General features: G+C 38.4%; 1 protein-coding gene across 11 annotated transcripts in view; it reads left to right on the top strand.

Annotated features, from left to right (window-relative positions):
- The window catches only part of CSNK1G1 (casein kinase 1 gamma 1), a 146,305-nt gene that overhangs the window by 75,592 nt on the left and 57,651 nt on the right, over positions 1-13,062 (top strand). For 10 of the 11 annotated variants that reach the window (XM_067750046.1, XM_067749950.1, XM_067749991.1 and 7 more), the window contains one exon: positions 1,254-1,323. The exons of the other annotated variant lie outside the window; for it this stretch is intronic. Coding sequence is in view for 7 of the 10 variants with exons in the window: in XM_067749950.1 (XP_067606051.1) it covers positions 1,254-1,323 (70 nt within the window). In the remaining 3 variants the exon portion in view is untranslated. The remainder of the gene's footprint in view (positions 1-1,253; positions 1,324-13,062) is intronic. 11 annotated transcript variants of the gene reach the window in all.

Below are 13,062 nucleotides of genomic sequence, written 5' to 3'. Positions count from 1 at the left end.
GATATACAGATGTATCTTTCAGGGTAATGTTTGATTTTCTTGTTAACTAGTTGCCTGATATACTGTCAATTCAGAATGATTAGCCAGCCAATTCTTGAAGTTTGGTATAGAGCAAAGTGTGGTAGTATGGCTGCTTTATCTTTGGGCTCTTTAGAAAACTCTATTTTTAAAAACTTGAACACTGTATTAATTAAAGTTACAAGTTACATATCTTAGTTGCATTTACAGTCTTTAATTCTCTAAAGTGTAAAAATAAATATACATAACACTGTTCCTACAGCTTTATTCATAATACTGAAAACTGAAAACAGTTCAAATGTCCAAAAGTTAAGGTTTGTGTGTATGTACACACATGCACACACACACACACACAAATATATAGTTTTACTTACTGTTATGGAATGATGTCATCATCACATGTTAAATTTAAAGACATAGAACACCAAATATAGTATGCTCTCATTTATTTAAAATACATTTTTGAGTCTATATTATATATAAATATATGTATAAATCAATATTTGGAAGAACATTCACCAAAATGTTAATAGTGCTTTTTTTAAATGATAGAATCTCAGGTTATTTTTACTTTCTTTCTAATTTTTGTGTATATGAAATTTTTTTCCTGAGCATGTATCATTTTTCTATAAATAATAAAACCATTTACTACCCAAAATTCATAATAAAACAAGAAGGAAATACTTGCTGGTATTTTTTTTTTTTTTTTTTTTTTTTGCCGTACGCAGGCCTCTCACTGCTGTGGCCTCTCCTGTCGTGGAGCAACAGGCTCCGGACGCGCAGGCTCAGTGGTCATGGCTCACGGGCCCAGCCGCTCCACGCCATGTGGGATCTTCCCGGACCGGGGCACGAACCCGTGTCCCCTGCATCGGCAGGCGGACTCTCAACCACTGCGCCACCAGGGAAGCCCTACTTGCTGGTATTTAATTAAAAGATTTGGCACCTGGTTTCCTAGGAGAATATATTTCAGAAGAATACTTCATGGTGAGAGAGCTATCCTTGAGTGATGTCTCATACAGAGTATTTTTATTTAAACATCCATGGCAGGGATTGTATATAATTCAGCTTCATCTTCCCCTAGATGTGCTTTCAAAGAGAAATTGTGGTAAGAAAATGCTATTATATATGAATATCATCTCTAAAATATTAAGTGGTCTTAGCCCTGGTTTACTCTGAAAACCTAGGAATGAAAAAACTGTCTAAATCTGATCACAATTTCTCTTCTTGGGTTTCAGGAACCAATAAAATCACGTGCTCCACAGCTTCATTTAGAGTACAGGTTTTATAAACAGCTCGGCAGTGCAGGTAAGTCAATGTTTCCTCCATTTATTCAGCATATAGCTTAGCTGGAAGCCCTGACATATGTAAATTTTCTTGTCTACCTTTTTTGCCAGACCATGTATCTCCCCTACTTGCTGGATAGGTAAATACACATAGTCAACTAAAAAGCTACTTACTCTCTGGCATCTAGAAGGGCAGTTGAGTTGATTGGGGGTCTATGCTACCATGCCTGCCCACAGACCAACCTGTGAATGCTTTCATTCACCTGAAATACACATGGAATGGTTTTTGCTTTTTGGTAGTTTATTCATTCTCTTTTCATTCCTTTGTGTATACAGAAAGAAAGGAGGAGGTGTTGGTAATTTTCAAGCTGTTTTTACCACATTGAGACTATATATCCATTTTAAAGACATACTACTAAAGTATATCTTCTGAAATACCTTAACACTGTCACTTTATCTATTGTTCTCATTAATTTAGAAGACCTATCTATATGATTGTAATAACCTATGACCTCTGAGGATTTTTAAAAAATTAAGTTTATAATTTTTAAAAACATTCCTGTTTTTTTACCAAAAAGGTCAAATTTCTGAAATATTTTACTGGCTTGCAGAAAAATATATTGACTGAACAAATGTTACCAACTCTAAGGAGGTTGAACCCATAGGATTCCTATTGCAGAAGATGAAATCCTCCAGTGCTAGTTTAATTGTTTGACATTAATAGACATTCCTCTGCTTTATGCTTCTTCAATGTGACAGTTTTTTGTGAATGACTGAAACATAGTTTCTATTTCAAGTACCATTATTGAAGGTACTGTTGAAGGAATTTGAGTTTCACTTCCTAAAATATATACAATTATATAAGAGCCACTGGGTGTTATTCAAGTCATCTTATACCCTGACCATGGCAATAATCAGCCATAGTCATAACCTAGGGAGGCCAGGATGAGCGTTTGTCTTTCATTGAACCTAACATGAGTTCTTGCAGACAGCTCAAATGCATTCATCTCAGCTGTTATATGCTGCCCCTCCACTGCTCACCTGCAAGTCTTCTTTTAAGCTGCGTGTCTTCAGTTCCTTCAGTTTTTTGCGTTATGTGATTAACAGGTACTTCACTGTCATTGCTCCACTAGGAAGCATGAATGTACACACACACACACTCCTGGTTTTGTGATGTCCCTCTTAAATGAGCCTCATAAAACAGCACCAGTAACTCTGGATTTGGAGGCAGTGGGATTATTATCTTCCTTGATCTGGACACAATAGTTCTATTAATTTAGGTTAGCTATTTTTTTTTTTTTTTTGCGGTACGCGGGCCTCTCACTGTTGTGGCCTCTCCCGTTGTGGAGCACAGGCTCCGGACGCGCAGACTCAGCGGCCATGGCTCATGGGCCCAGCCGCTCCGCGGCATGTGGGATCCTCCCGGACCGGGGCATGAACCCGTGTCCCCTGCATCAGCAGGCAGACCCTCAACCACTGCGCCACCAGGGAAGCCCCTAGGTTAGCTATTTTAACAGCCATTTTACATAGTTGACTTTTGTGCATTTGTGGAGTTCTACTCAGTTGAAACCTTTATGTCTTTTTTACATAAGCTGCCATCAACCAAGGCTTTCTGAATTTTTCTGGTTATATAATTGATTTTGATCACCAGAACCTCCTAAGTGTCATCTTATTTTATCCCATTATTACTAAGTATTCGGATGCTTTTCAATCCTAATTCTGTTACTGATGATTACACATTGACTGTTTTTTAATTATAACTGCATATCCACCCTGCCCCTTCCCTAAGACTACTATAAGCTCCTTAAGAACAGGCTTGTGCCTTCTTCACCCTGGTGTCTCAAATGTATCTCAGGGCCCTACATAGTTCTTTCACATAAGAGGAAGCTGGGAAGAATTCTGGTGACAGAAGGAACTTAGGAAGATTTGATAAGCATGCGTTTTAGATTTTTGCCAAGTTATTAAGAAAGATATTCCCCTGAGGATGGCTGAAAAGGGGAAATTATTTATTTATGATAGGTAAAAAGTGGATTTATTTAGAGAGATGCACATTCCGTAGACAGAATGTGGTCCGTCTCAAAAGGTGAGAACGGCCCTGGGAGAAACACACTCCACAGAGCGTGGGCCATCTCAGAAGGCGAGAGGCCAGGAAATTTTTTTTGAAAGTAGATCAGTTGACAAAGTAGACAAGATTTCACCATGTCTCCCTATAAATGTGAGCATGAACACTAGAGCTTCTTCCTAAGTTACAGGCACAAGCATTTCTCTTCCTATTTTTCTAGAGTGAAGTTCCCAGCTGCCAATGTTACTCCTCAGTAGTTAATGTATGAGCAGCTAGAGCACATATGCCCTTCTCTTCAGAACCAAGGTGATGCTGTGGCACTGTAAATAAACAGCCTTTCACGCTGAAAGCACACAAACCAAAATTATGCAATCGTTGTTTTTACTCATTGATGCTTCGTCTGTCATTATTCAGCACAGGCCGAAGATTTGCACGATATTTGGATATCATGACAAGGAATATTTAAAAAGAAAAAAAAAGCCCATTGTGACTTAGATTTGTTCAAGGAATTAATCAGTACTTAAGAAATAAATGGATGAAATTTGGGGGGAGAAATGAGTGATTATGAATTTAAAGGACACTGGTATAGCTTGAGACTTTAAATTCCTAGAATAAGAACTTCTGTGTTGGCTTGAGAATAATTTGACCATTTTTTCCTTAAGTACAAAAGTCTTATTCATTACCTTGCTTTTTGACCCCTACATTGCCCTGACTGTATGATCTGGAAATTCATACCAGTTCTCTACTCATGGGTAGATAGAACAAAAATGGTAGTACTGGATGATTGTGAACATGGTTTAAGGTGGAGCTCTTCCTGATTGTCCCTTCTTTTCCTTGTTTGATCTCTAACTTCTTCCCTTCTATACCGTCATGTTCTCTAGTGGACAGTCACACTTCAAGCTTTCTTTGCTGATTGTAACTTTGCCATCAAGAATTTCAAGACCTGATTATTTACTGTGAAGGTTATCTCTAAGATAATCAGGGAAGAAAGAGGGCCTTGAGAGTCTTGAAACTGAGAATGAGGATTTTGGTCTTCCTAAAAGCTGTCATTTTTTCCTTTTTTCATTTATTGTAGAAACCAAATTATGAAATATTAAAGGATATTTTGAAAGGAGATGGTGGTCCATGTCCTTATCACCCTAACTCAGCCACATTTTATTTGAATATTTCTCTTTTTCATATGCAGACATATTTCATAGTTAATCTCAGTTCACATGCAATTGCATGTCTTCATTCACTGAACATTGTAACATTTGTCTTGATGCTGCATTAGATGCACGTTTCTAATCATTGTATAATATCCTGTCAGCTTTGTAGACCATAATTTAGGCATGCATTTAGCACTGTCAGACTTGTAGCTTGTTTTTATTTGAAGAAAGCATTTCTCCTATTGATATACCTGAGTATATAACTCAGTATATATAACTCAAAACTTTTCCTTCATACGTTCTGCCATCTACTCCGCATATGATACGATGGTGATTTTCAAATGTTTAAAGATCTATTAAATGATAGATTAAGTTTATTCCAAAGGATTCCAGAATAAAAATTATAGAAAGAAATTTCAGTAAGATAAGTTTGACTTTGTATCACAGTTAAAACAGTGTGAAAGTAATCTAAGTGTCATCAATATGGGTCGGGGTAAATAAATGGTGATATATTTATACCACGGAATTAGCTATTAAAAAAAAAGCAGAGGGCTTCCCTGGTGGCGCAGTGGTTGAGAGTCCGCCTGCCAATGCAGGGGACACGGGTTCGTGCCCCGGTCCAGGAAGATCCCACGTGCCGCGGAGCGGCTGGGCCCGTGAGCCATGGCCGCTGAGCCTGCGCGTCTGGAGCCTGTGCTCCGCAACGGGAGAGGCCACAACAGTGAGAGGCCCGCGTACCGCAAAAAAAAAAAAAAAAAAAAGTTAATGATTATCTTTGAAGAGAATGATTAGAAATGGGAAGCAGTCTTTAGGTTTACACTTTAATCCTTTCACGTTGGTTGTATTTTTTGCCCTGATCATGTATTATTATTGTATTGTTATTATAATAGCTAATTTTTTAAAAGACTGCAGCAGTGGATTTATGGTCTCTCTCTTACCTCTTCCATCACCAAGCAACCTGTTTCTGTCCCCATTTATCTGGAGCCATGTGTTAACAGTTTCAGGCATAAGGTCAACAAATGATGATAAAGTGGGGCAATACTGTGTTTCCTTTCTTTCCAAACACCTTCTTGTAGGAAGAAAAAAACCAAATTGTGAACTGGAATAAGCTGTTTTATGCAATAGGATTTCCTGTCGCTTAGCAGGAGGGCAGTTTTCAGGCAGAAGTTAAACAGTTATACATTCTGGATGTTATAAGGGAGATTTGTGCACTGGGTAGAAAGTTAGATTACGTGACTTTTTAAGACCTATTTGAACACTGAGATTGTATTAAAAACTTTAAAGACCATGTTACCATGCAAAAAACATCCTGGTGCAGATATTTATACTTGGGATCTTACTCAGTTTCAGAAGATATAAACTTATTTTTCTAAGTTAATTACATCATAAATATAACCCTGGCAAAGTGGACACCCAGTAGTCAGTGAATCCAAATGGGAACATTATCTACTATTTTCACATATTTGGATGGGTGCGGGTGGGGTCGATTTTTATTTGCAAATTATGGTTCAGTCATTGAGCCTGATATTGCTGGAGAATTTACAAATTTATTTCAAAGCAAAACAGTATTTTTAAAATGTGAACTCTGCAACTATATGTAATGACTATGGAAAATTTTTATATTATTCTTTTCCTCACTGTTGGAACATCAAAGTTTTAGGTTTTCTCCAGTGACTAAACCAAATACATTCTTCAGTTTTGTCTTACTTTTGCTTAATTTTTTCTTATATCATTGTTTTGATTTTTCACAGTACAAAGGGCTTTGGCACTGAGCACAGTTATACTTTTCTTTTCAGATGTAACTTTGTATAGGTTGTTCTGAGTACACAAGATTAGAAATAAGGGACTTAAAGATTGACTCTGGGTTCCCTGGGGCTGGCTTGCCCTCCTGGTAGCTTCAGTATTTGTTTGGTACAATGGGCCAACTTCACAAGAAAGAACAGTATTTAATCATGGTAATTAAAGACTGTAAGCCTTGCATTCAGCAGATGAAAGCACCCAGTGAGCTTTAACCATCTTTCTTATTTTCTTATCATTTTCTTCAGTGATCATTGTTGGGTTAATTGTAATATAGTCACCATGGGTAAATCTCAAACTTATTTTCCTGTTATGGGAATGTTTTTAGGTTTCCCTGTGCTCCGAGTGTCCTTTTTCTTAGGAGAGTATATACATTGTCAGTTTATAAATTTCCCAGCCAACAAATCTTTTATCCAGCACACCTCCCACTTTTGCTTATGTCCTAACACACAGGAACAGGACATGTGGATGACAGGTTTGGGGCAGAGATAGGCAAAACCAGTGGCCTCAACAGAGAGGAGCCCTAAACATAAGAGAGGGACAGTGTGAGCACGAAGGTTCATAGCTAGATAGGGACTGGTCACATAATACGGGTCAGTATATGTTTGGTAATTAACTAAAAGGTGAATAAACCAGAACCAAGCATGCAGCTGAAGTGGCAGGAGAGAGAGGGAGGAAGGGAGAGGGAATGAGTCAGCAAGAGCAGGAGCAAATGAAGGAAGATGGGGGAGGGGTGAATAGGCAAATGGCAAGAAAATAGGATTCTAGAGACAGAAATGAGAGTGCAAGTGATAAAATCTGGTGGACGCCTCTGAAGTAGCCAGAAGGAGCAATAAAGTTGCCTTCTATTACTGTTCTCAGAGTTAGCTGTTTCTTAGGAACAGTGGTTTTGAACAATAGCTTGGATATTTTTAGTAAAAGTAGTAAGGTAGGTTATGGTAAATTCCCATCACTTCACTTGGCATTTGGAAAGGCCTAATTTATAATATAAACAGATAATACAATGATCTCTTTGCTTCTGGAGGCTTCTTAATTGTATTGAGAGATCCTAAAGGTAGTAGAAGTACTCATCGTGCTGTGGTTAAACATTTATTTCCACTTCTACCCAGCAACCTGCCTGGGAAAAATTCTCAGGGGCTCTGGGAATAAATATCACATCATAGACAATCTAAGCCTGAGCTGCCATGTCCTGGCTTTCCAGCAGCTATTCTAATCTGCTAATGACTATTCTGCTTTGCCTTTCTTGTAAAGGAGATGGTAATCCTCAAATTAAAGACACCAAAAGGGAATTCCCTGGCGGTCCAGTGGTTAGGACTCCGCACTTCCACTACAGGGGGTACGGGTTCTGTCCCTGGTCAGGGAACTCCCGCAAGCCTCGCGGCGAGGCCAATAAATAAATAAATAAAATCTTTAAAATTAAAAAGACAATAAGATACTTACTGAAATTTCACAGTGTAACAAAGCCCAGGCAAAAATCTCATTGGAAAGAGAAAGCAAGTGAACTTAAGTGCCCACTAGGTACTTTATATGGTTATTTCATTTTTCCCATTTTGAGCACAGGGAAGTTTAGTAACTTACTTTACCCAGGGTCATACAGTAGGAAAACCTGAGCTAGGAATGTGTTTGTCCCATGTTTTCCTACAGATTTCTGTCTTGCGTGTATACCGAGCAGAGGCCAGATGCCGGGCACCTTCTACCCATTACCCCTTGCCTAATTGTAATAGAATAGTGGGACATAGTTGTTAAAGTGTTAATTGATGCAAAGCCCTAGAACTTTTCCCAGCGAAACAGTAGGATTTCCTGTTTCATACGGTGCCCCCAAATTTCATGCCTTTGTTACCTCCAAAATCTTTTATGGCCTTGGGTGATCTAGGTTTTGAAACATTTCTTTCCAAAGTAATTTAATCATTTGGGTTGAATACTTGTGCCATATGTGCAACTGAGGAGCTCAGAGCTACCCCACCCAAGCCATTTTCACCCACTGAAACCTTTATGCTATGAATAAAGTATTCATATTCCATAATACCTATATGGGAAAAGAATCTGAAAAAGAAAGAATATATGTATATGTATAACTGAATCACTCTGCTGTACACCTGAAACTACCACAACATTGTAAATCAACTATACACCAATAAAATTTTTAAAAGAAGTATTCATACTCTGCAATTTTGAAGTTTCTGGGAAGGAGTGGTTTTATATGTCATCAGAAAAGGTAGGAGGTATAGGTTGGTACCAGAAAAAGAGCTTTGAATCTAGGCACCTGTTAAGTTAACAGGAACATGGTTCTACTTCAAGAGAGAAATAAAGCATAAATCTGAAGAATATCATGAGAAAGTGTGAGATTGGCAAAACCGTCCTGTAGTGTTGTGGACTTCCTTAGGAGTAAATTATAAATAGGCTGGGCAAACACAGGAAGAAGGACACAGGAAAATAAAAAATAAGAACATCTGAAGAGATGTTGGAAAGATGGGGATTTTACTGAAAATAGAAGTGAATCCTACAACAAGAGTAGTTACGAACAAATAACATGGGTCAGCGTAGATGTTCAATAGTTAGGAGTGCTTTAAGGAATTGAGAAGAAACGTTTTCGTCTCCAGTTGGGCAGAAAGTTTTCATAACAAGAGAAGAAAGGATGAAATAGTGACCTTGGTAAAAGAAAGTGAAATCTGGATTCTTTCTTGCCATATATAAGTTTTTCAGAAGTCTCTCTGCCAGAGGTATTACAGAGAGAGGAGACATATACCACTAAATTCAGGGAAAACCAATCTTAATTAGTATAAATGGGCAGTCTTGAAATTACATTTTGAGAACCGGAGATTTAGACACTTGCCATCTCTAATTATAGGCAGTGTGCGTAAGTGGAGACAGCCAAGAATGGGAGCAAGGAGAAAAGTTTAGCCCAAGTTTTCCCACTGTTTTTCTGTGAGTTACTATTAACCTTGTGCCCCTGCTATGCCTCAGTTTCCTTATTCATGTAACGGGAAACCTCCTCTTTCTTATTGAGTTTGCAGAACTTCCAGGGATGAATGAGGTAATGTCTGTAAAGGCCTTGAATCCTTAAGGAAAAAGTGCTATATAAACACAAGGCAGCATTGTTTTACATTGAAACCAAAGATCTAACTTTCCGTAGAAATGGAAATATCCTATTTACATTTCTTATAGCTTTGAAAAATATCAGAATGAAGAGATAACAGTTTCATTTTTGAAGAATTTTTGATGGATTCTCAAACAATAGTGACTTAATATTTCCCAGTCCTTTCTCTGACTTAATAGAGCAGAATTCTGCTGTGGTGAACCCATCACATCTGTGATCTTGAGAAGTTTGTTTCTTTCAGAGGAGCTCAATGTGGTCGTGTTGAAATACAGTTATGAGCCTGCTTGGTGAGAATGACCACTTTTGCTTCTACAACTCCACAGCCTTTCGTGCCAGTTTGGAGGGGACACTTGGCCACAGCCATCTTTTCCATCTACCTGGAAAAGAACCCCAGAAAAAAAAAATCCAATTGCCATACCTATTTTTGTTTTGTAAAATGGAATTGAAACCACTATGCAAGGACCAGGCCAAAGGATTCATTAATATTTGGTCCTTACCATAACTGGATTCATCTCTGAATTCTCAAAGGAAGTGGTCTTACCAGTGATGAACTACTGAAACATCAAAAGTAAGGTTTATTACAGTAGTCTGTGGGAATATTAGTGAATGTCATTGCCCCCCAAAATGAAAGATACAAATGGTTGAGCTGCCTCCTGCCTCCAGTGTAGAAGGTGAGATTTCTTAGGAAGCCAGACAGTGTAAAGGGACAGATAGTAAATACTTTAGGCTTGGTGGGCCACTTGTCTCTGTTGTAACTATTCAACTCGTGTTATCTATATTCAGCTCTTGTTGTCCTTGTAGCACAAACATAGCCTTAAACAGTTTGTAAATAAATGAGCTATATTCCAATAAAGATTTATTCACGGACACTGAAATTTGAAATTTATGTAATTTTCACTGCTGAAATATTCTTCTTTAAATTTTTTTCAAATATTTAAAAATGTAGAAACTATTCTTAGTTCTCTAATCATGCAAAAGTAGTTGGGCCAAATTTGACCTAAAGGCTATATAGTTTGCTGATCTCAGCTCTAGCATGGCAGCTACCAAAACTCCTTATTCTTTTTTATCGCTTAGTTCAGTTTGCATAACATAAGAATTACCTCGAGACTTCCCTGGTGGTCCAGGGGTTAAGACTTCATGCTTCCAATGCAAGGGACGCGGGTTCAATCCCTGATGGGGGAACTATCCTGCATGCCGAGTGGTGCAGCCAAAAAAAAAAAAAAGGGATTACTGCAAGGAATACTTCCTTATTCCTTATATATAGTCCACCCTTTTCTAAAAAATAAATTTATTTATTTATTTATGGCTGCGTTGGGTCTTTGTTGCTGCACACGGGCTTTCTCTAGTTGCGGTGAGCGGGGGCTACTCTCGTTGCGGTGTGGGGGCTTCTCTTGTTAGGAGCACGGGCTCTAGGCACACAGGCTCAGTAGTTGTGGCTTGTGAGCTCTAGAGCGCAGGCTCAGTAGTTGTGGTGCACGGGCTTAGTTGCTCTGCAACTAAGTTCCCGGACCAGGGCTCAAACACGTGCCCCTGCATTGGCAGGCGGATTCTTAACCACTGAGCCACCAGGGAAGTCCACATTCTACCCCTGAGGCACTGTAATGAGAGAACTTACAGAGTGAGAGCCATATCCCTCATTCTGTGGACTTTTCACAGTGTAATATGCTGCTGGATTGTGAACTTATTTTTCCATTTATTTTATTGAAGTATAGTTGATTTACAATGTGTGTTAATTTCTGCTGTACAGCAAAGTGATTCAGTTATACATTCTTTTTCATATTCTTTTCTATTATGGTTTATTACAAGATATTGAATATAGTTCCTTGTGCTATACAGTAGGACCTTGTTGTTTATTCTAATATTATAGTTTACATCTGCTAATCCCAAACTCCCAATCCATCCCTCCCTTACCCTCCTCCCCCTAGGCAACCACAAGTATGTTCTCTATGTCTGTGAGTCTACTTCTGTTCATAGATAAATTAATTTGTGTCATATTTTAGCTTCCACACATAATTGATATCATATGGTGTTTGTCTTTCTCTTTCTGACTTACTTCACATAGTATGATAATCTCTAGGTCGATTCATGTTGCCACAAATGGCATTAGTTCATTCTTTTTTATGGCAGAGTAGCATTCCATTGTATATATGCACCACATCTTCTTTATCCATTCATCTGTTGATGGACATTTAGGTTGTTTCCATGTCTTGGCTATTGTAAATAGTGCTGCAGTGAACATTAGGATGCATATATCTTTTCGAATTATAGATTTCTACAGATATATGGCCAGGAGTGGGATTGCTATATCACAGGGCAACTCTATTTTTAGCTTTTTTGAGGAACCTCCATACTGTCTTCCATAGTGGCTGCACCAGTTTACATCCCCACCAACAATGTAAGGAGGGTTCCCTGGGTTGTGAGCTTTTTAAGGGTGAGAAGCATCTTTTATTCATTATAGTATTATTTGCATATCACTTAATCCAAAGAAGAGACTCAACAGATGTCAAATTGATGAAATCTCAGTATATAAACTCTTCCAGCAGGATTTCACTGGCAGTGAGATCACCAAGTTAAGTGACAGCTTCTTTCTTTTATGTATACACTCTCCTCTTCAAGATCTCAGCCTCTTCTTTATTTGCTTATGCTAACAATTCTTGATTAACTGTATTAAGGAAGAAGAATAGAGATATGAATGAATAATTCAAGATATTAGAATGAAGTCCTCCAAATTTTTTCTACAGGGATTTGGTGTAGTCAGAGACATGTATATTCACTATTACCTATAAACTTAGAGCATCCAAGAACTGCCTGGCGAAAGTTCTGGAATTTAAGCCTTTTGAAGGTAGGAATTATGTGTGGTTCTCATAAATATAATGGCTGTAGTAGTGCACATCTTCATACATAAATGGCCCATCAGCGGGTAGAAAATTATTTGGACACAATCACATTGAAACAGTTGTCATAATTTGTCAACGTATTGCTTGGCTCCACTCTCAACAGTTATAGTTCAGAAAAGATAGGACTCTAGATCTCTTACTATGCTACCTAAAAAAGAGAGTAACATTTTTTTTTAATATTTATTTGGCTGTGCTGGGTCTTGGTTGCGGCATGTGGAATCTTCATTGCAGCATGCGTGTGGGATCTAGTTCCCTGACCAGGACCGAACCCAGGCCCCCTGCATTGGGAGCATGGAGTCTTAACCACTGGACCACCAGGGAAGTCCCAAAAGAGAGTAACTTTAAAGAAGGAATGTACAACTATCTGTGTGCAGCTTGCCCAAAGGAAAAATTTTTTTTCACTTAAAAAATTATTTTGTTAAGTTATGGAGAAAACTAATATCATTGAAGGTTTAGAAAAATACATAAAAGAAAGATTTAATCTCTCTACTCACAACTACTATTCTCATGTGTACTTCCTTAGTCTTTTTTTTTTTTTAATTTATTTTTGTCTGTGTTGGGTCTTCATTGCCGTGCGTGGGCTTTCTGTAGTTGTGGCGAGTGGGGGCTACTCTTCGTTGTGGTGCAGGGGCTTCTCATTGTGGTGGCTTCTCTTGTTGCAGAGCGCGGGCTTTAGGCACGCGGACTTCAGTAGTCATGGCACGTAGGCTTAGTAGTTGTGGCTCGCGGGCTCAAGAGCGCAGGCTCAGTAGTTGTGGCG

This window comes from Pseudorca crassidens, chromosome 1 (assembly GCF_039906515.1).
Source record: "Pseudorca crassidens isolate mPseCra1 chromosome 1, mPseCra1.hap1, whole genome shotgun sequence".
NCBI lineage: Eukaryota > Metazoa > Chordata > Mammalia > Artiodactyla > Delphinidae > Pseudorca > Pseudorca crassidens.
Note: the sequence above shows the minus strand (reverse complement) of the source record. Positions and strands in the feature narration are given on the sequence as shown.